Source organism: Lepisosteus oculatus, chromosome 21 (genome assembly GCF_040954835.1).
Source record: "Lepisosteus oculatus isolate fLepOcu1 chromosome 21, fLepOcu1.hap2, whole genome shotgun sequence".
NCBI classification, from domain to species: domain Eukaryota; kingdom Metazoa; phylum Chordata; class Actinopteri; order Semionotiformes; family Lepisosteidae; genus Lepisosteus; species Lepisosteus oculatus.
In genome coordinates, this window is record NC_090716.1 from 1,726,764 (window position 1) to 1,732,974 (window position 6,211).

General features: G+C 39.3%; 1 protein-coding gene across 1 annotated transcript in view; it reads left to right on the top strand.

Annotated features, from left to right (window-relative positions):
- Positions 1-1,707, top strand: part of muc5.1 (mucin 5.1, oligomeric mucus/gel-forming) — a 31,149-nt gene extending 29,442 nt beyond the window's left edge. The window contains exons 48-49 of the mRNA XM_069181855.1: positions 9-132; positions 537-1,707. Of these exons, the coding sequence (XP_069037956.1) occupies positions 9-132; positions 537-783 (371 nt within the window). The 3' untranslated portion in view covers positions 784-1,707. The remainder of the gene's footprint in view (positions 1-8; positions 133-536) is intronic.
- Positions 1,708-6,211: the final 4,504 nt, after the last annotated feature.

Here is a 6,211-nt window from a genome sequence, read left to right on the forward strand (position 1 = left end):
TTGTCCAGGTCCTTTAATACCAAGGAACTGCAACATTAAGACGAACACCACCTACATCACCAACAACGGCTGCCAATCCAGCAAACCTGTGGACATCACGTCGTGTGGGGGCTCCTGTGGAACCTACTCCATGTGAGTTTCAGAACTCTGCAGCCTCTCCCTGCAGCTTGGAGTTGTTTCATGTTCAGGTTTCACATAGCTCTCACACACCCTTATCATTATAATAGGGCAATGCTTGAAATTATGGCTCTACGTCCGGTATTCTACATTTTTCTGAGATCAGGAATGATTCAAAAAAGAGGTTTTGAATGAAACTACTTTACACACACAACCATCAACCACAACGAGTGACAAGCCCACTTCATTTGTGAAGTACAGTAATGCAGCTAAAAGTACATAACTGGGCTTAGTATCATGTACACAGTATCAGTGAACCCTTCCATGCAGCAGTGCGTGGGACAGTAACTGCGAGTCCCGCTGCCCTGCCCATGCCTGCACACCTCTCCAGGCTCAACCCTCTGTCCTGCCCTTGCCAGGTACTCTGTGGAGGCCAACGCCATGGACCACACCTGCTCCTGCTGCCAGGAGATGGACACCACTCAGAAGCAGGTGCAGATGGTTTGCCCCGACGGCACCACGTTCAGCCACTCCTACACCTACGTTGAGAAGTGCGGCTGCAAGGAGATCGAGTGTGAGGACAGGGACACCCAGCAGTCTACCAGCAAGGGTCAGGAGCCCTCCAAGTCCTCAAAGGGGCGGAAAGTGTACAGAAGGCGACGGTGAACTCGAGGAGAATGAAGACTGCACTACCCTGATTTTAACCCCGAATCCTGTGCTTTTGTTTCTTCTACATTTAAAATATATGATACACATCCAACTACCAAAGACTGTCAGCTGAAATGAATATATTTAATTAAAGAGGAGCTAGGTGACTGCTGCAGAATTATTTCCTCCCTTAATTTTCAGTGATTGCTTGCTGTATTTATTCTACACGTTCGCTGAGACGTGTGGCTGCAAGGAAACATAATGTGCGGACAAGAACACCCCCAGATCTATGAAATCTGTTGCTAAGGGTCAGAAGAAGACTGGCAGCCAAGAGCACACAAACAGGTCTTCAAGGGGAATGATAGCCCACAGCAAACAGCAGTGAGCAGGAAGTAAACTGACTGCTGCACTCTGCTGATCTAAATGATTTTTATTTTTGTTTCACTCCATTTAAATTACCTGTTAAACTACAACGCACCCCGTTACGATTAAAGCAATCTATTTTTTAATGAGTTTAAACTCAGTCAGGCATCTTTTTCCAATTATTGCTTACATTGTTAACTCTTTAGAGAAAAAGGAAACATACTGTTGTTTTTCTTCTATGTGAAGAGTTTTGTAATTATACAGTTACATCTAAAAAGGTAAAGCTACGCAGGAAAAAGTCCAAAAGCGCTATAGGTTTTGCATTATTTTATTACAATTAAATAGAAAAAATATATGCAAATTTAAGCTCTGGATTGTTTTGACTTGTCATATAAAATATAAATAGCTGTAAAGTGTTCCTGTTTATTTATCAGCATATCACCCAATTATATATCAAACAATTTATCTGAATCCATACCCATGGGCTGACTGTTCAACACACATGAAAAACTGCATCTTGCTTTCCTTTCCTATGCAAAATGCTGAATCTGATCAATAAAAAATTCCCACTTTGCATGACTCTTGTTTCTCTTTGTGTCATTTCAACACATTCAATAAATTGCATTTAAGCCTTGAGAAGCACTGTTTCAGAGATATCTAGGTAATGGGTGTTACTTCACTGCAGTCATGTACTCATTGAATACCACAGTATTCTAAAGGCACATAAAGCTACTGACCCTTCTGTATATCTGTAATCCAAACAAAGCCCTAATTTATACATTTCTAAAGGAGTGGTAAATTATACTGAGTGTAAAAAGCAATATATGAATCTATTAATCATATATGAATATACAGTATGAAATGAATGAATTGTTCGAATCCTAATGTCAAAATTTTGTATTGGTTAATCTTAGGACAGAGAATCTAGTACATGACAATCTTTCCTTTCTTTATTCCTGTAGCTTCATAAACCCAATTTCTAGTTTCATGATCTCCACTCTCAGGCTGTTGATCTCATTATTCAGACTGGAATTATCTCTGTTTTTACTCCTTTGTGCTGTCGAGTCTCTTTTTTTTATTCTCTCCAGACTCACTCTGAGAGCTGTAATTAAGATGCAAACAATACAGATTTTATTACTACTTTGTCATCAGCATGACAGTTTTGGACTGTCATGCAAACTAATCTAGTGGACTTTAGTTACATTGAGGGTGTTTAACTTTCCAGGTGAGATATTCCCTACCTCTCTCTGTTTATGAAGTGAAAGGTAACGGATCTTAATTTAAATCAGCATCTGCAGTGGTCAAACAAACGATACCGCATTCCAGTCAAAATGAGTAAACAGTTGTGGTCTTTTGGCTTTTAGGTCCAGTATCTTCCTGCTCCCCTCCCTGCAACCTTCTTTAATCTGACTCTGTGTTGTGTGTTGTCCACACTCTGTGGGTGACAGGGCTTCTCCTGCTGCACCCCAGAGCTCTGGAACTCTCTCCCCATGGATATCAGAGAGTCTCCCACCCTGAGCACATTCAAATCCAGACTCAAGACCTTTCTCTTCAGAAAGGCTCTTATTAATTTGTGTCTGTGTCTGTGCACTGCATCTTCTACTGCCTAGTGTTTATTTGTGCTAATTTTGTTAGCTCCTGTCTTTGTAAACTGCTTGCTTTTGTCTCAAATATTTAACGATAACGATGCTTTTAAAGGAATAATATAAAAATGATTATAATATAAAAGAAGAGGTAAATACTTAATGAACTTAATGAACTCCAAAAAGTAGTTGGCTTGTGCTTACAAACAATTACAGGGTGGCCTGGCCACTAGAAGACACATCTGTTTTTCACCATTATCAAGTACAGTCATACTAGTAGATAGAAGTCTTTAAATGGAGTTTATTTAACTAAAGATCGGGAGGGATGACCACAACCACACTCAATCATCCCCAGCCGTCAGTGATTAGCAATCACTCCATTCGTCCTTCCTCCACCGAACACTATAAATACCACATTTTCCCACCTTGAAACCGAATTTGGAACGCACATGCAGTGCTTGTTACAGACAGCACTTTACAGAAGGTGGTCTTTTTGATGTTGGAATAAAACCTGGCTTTTTAGAAAGTCAATGCTAATGCAATGGTTGGCCCTCAGCCAAGTGGGTTAAGCCAAATATTCACTCCACAATAGTTTGTTACGTTTCAATTTTGGGGCTTTGTTATTCCTCGTGAAATCAATCACATGATGAAATTACTGATATAAATAATATCTTGAGATATATATATATATGAGTATAATATTTCCTTATCAATTATCACTTTTTGGGCAATCTGGAAGATCCAATAATGAACAGAAACTGAACATAAATGAAACAGTCAAACACAGGTATGCCAGCACTTAATACAAAAACAGCACAGTTGTTATACTGGCACAACACTAGCTGCTTGGATGGAGAGATTCATTATTACATTTCTGGGTGTGTGGTAGATGCAACTGTGTGTAGAAAAGAAACAATGAAAATGAGTACTTTTGTAATTTAGCAACCTGAACAAATATTTTGTTTATTAAGTATTTTGCTTATATGATAAGGTTATCATAGAAGTATTTTGCATCCGGAGTATACATTGCACTATGAAAACTATAGTCAAGTGTTTGTTTCTACACTAAGATACCAAGAGTGACACCTACTGTTGAACTGAGATCATTAACGGTCCCACAGCACTGTTCATCTGAGTAGGAGACTGTTAAATGAGACGAGATGATAAGATCACTTTATTGGCCACATACAATTTCTTGTATTAGAAATGTGTCTTTTCACAGACCCCAGCTTGCTCTCTATGAGACACACAGACGGGGAGAGAAGCTTGGGGTCAGAGCGCAGGGTCAGCCATTTATACGTCACCCCTGAAGCAGTTGGGGTGAAGGGCCTTGCTCGGGGGCCCAACGGAGTAGGATTCCTCTGCCGGCCGCGGGATACAAACCGGCACAGAGCCACTGCACCGCCCCCGTGTGATGTCTTCTCCTATAACTGTGCTATTTATCCCAAAACATGGGATATGTTCTGTACATATAGGAGACCAAATCTAAATAAATTATACCTCTGCAAATATAAACTTACAAAACCAGTAGCATTGAGTGTTTGCATATAGTGTAGGGAACACAAGAGTATCCAAGGGAATGGTCAGTCTAATGTATAATCCACAGATAGTTCTATGTAGAAAAACAGTTTCTATTCTAACACCCTTTGCAATAAACCCTTAGATTGGATTCCCCGTTCTGGGTGTCTCTCTAAAACTGGAAGTAAGTACTGAGTCTCAAAATTAAGTTCAGCTCAGGAATTCTTCTTTGCCTCAAGATTTCCCTGTTGATCAGTTACTTATTATCAAATTCTTATCTTGTTTGTGTATAGGCCCTAATTAAAGTGGAAACTGAATACAAATGAGAAAACTATCTTGCTCCTAATGGTGGTTAAAAGCTTCTGAACTAAGGTTAATCATTTGCATGTCACAGAGTTTGGTAACTAAGAGAACCACTCAGCTCATGACCTTTGCTATTTATCACTACTCAAAATACAGACTCCCGTGCACAGACACTGCCTTTGCTTTTCATAACCTACTACTGTATCTTCAGCAGAGCCCTGTCATATTCTCCTCCCAAAAAGCTCCAGTTTTCTCACAGTGTTGTGCTTTCATTGGGCTGCATGATGCATGGTTGTGTGCATCATGTTCTGCATATTGTGCAAGGCAGGACTGTAAGATATAGATGACTGGCATCTGACCCATGTGGCTATCAGATACAGCTGGCTCGCGTCTGACCCATGTGGCTATCAGATACAGCTGGCTCGCGTCTAACCCATGTGGCTATCAGATACAGCTGGCGTCTGACCCATGTGGCTATAAGATACAGCTGGCTCGCGTCTGACCCATGTGGCTATAAGATACAGCTGGCTCGCGTCTGACCCATGTGGTTGGAAGTTGGTAGTGCCTGATCCATGTTTTACTTCTTTATTTGCCTCAGTTTTACTGTTTTTGTGTCAGGGCTCTGTAGGTCTCATAACAACAGACAGTATGAGAGACTATAGACAATCTGAAATCATTAAACCCAACAGATGTTGAACCTTGCTTATGACATATTGATCATAGAAGCCATTGAGATGTTTCTTCAGATATTCTAATAGATAGTTCTAATAGTTCTCACATTGTTAATCCTCTCCCAATACACTGGATTCCAGCAGGGGAAGGACACAGAATCTTTTTTTCATCTCAGGAAATTCAGGAAGGTAACATATTTTAGCACACACGTGGCACTGGAAATCAATTGGTACACAAGATTACAAAGAGAATATTTTTCTTAGGCAAAGAAAGATAGAACATGGGCAGTCTTTATTGGAAACTTCATTGACTAAGAAAAGTAAGCACTAGATGATATATTAACAGTAAAACCAATGGTTTTCCAAGGTTTGACCAAGGTTTACAGTAACATAGGAGTTATCAATTTTTTCTCAGTAATTAAATAAGTCTAATTTAACTCACATTTATTTAAGCAATTTACAATTGAGAAACAAAAGTATCACTGCATATAAGAAAGAGGAGAAGGGACAGGTACAACTATTTTTGTATGTAAGACCTTGAAAACTGGAGTCTTAATGCTAATATGCTTAAAATATCCTTCTAGCTTCCTGTTCAGAGTTTCTTTTTCATAAATTATTAACAATATCAACTGCTAAAAGGAATGAAGTAGAAGCGTAAAGAATCATGAATACTTTTCAAAAGAAAAAACATAAGAAAACAATGAGAATTGAATGAATGTATACAACATGAGAAGATCAGGATTCAGGATCTCGTATGTTTAAAAGAACACAGAATTCACATTTTAACTGGAATAACTGGAAGTCTCCCTTCAGACATTTTGCAGGGTGTGGAAGATGCCCAAAAGGTCTCAAGACTCCTCCCACTATTCTATGCAAACTGATTTCAATAGGAAGGAATTATATTTAAAATTGCATCCTATTTGTCAAATAAAAAGAGTCAGGTTCAATTCTCGGCTCCACCTTCCTGTTTGACTTTTATGACAATTTAGACCCTCCTCAACTTTGGTG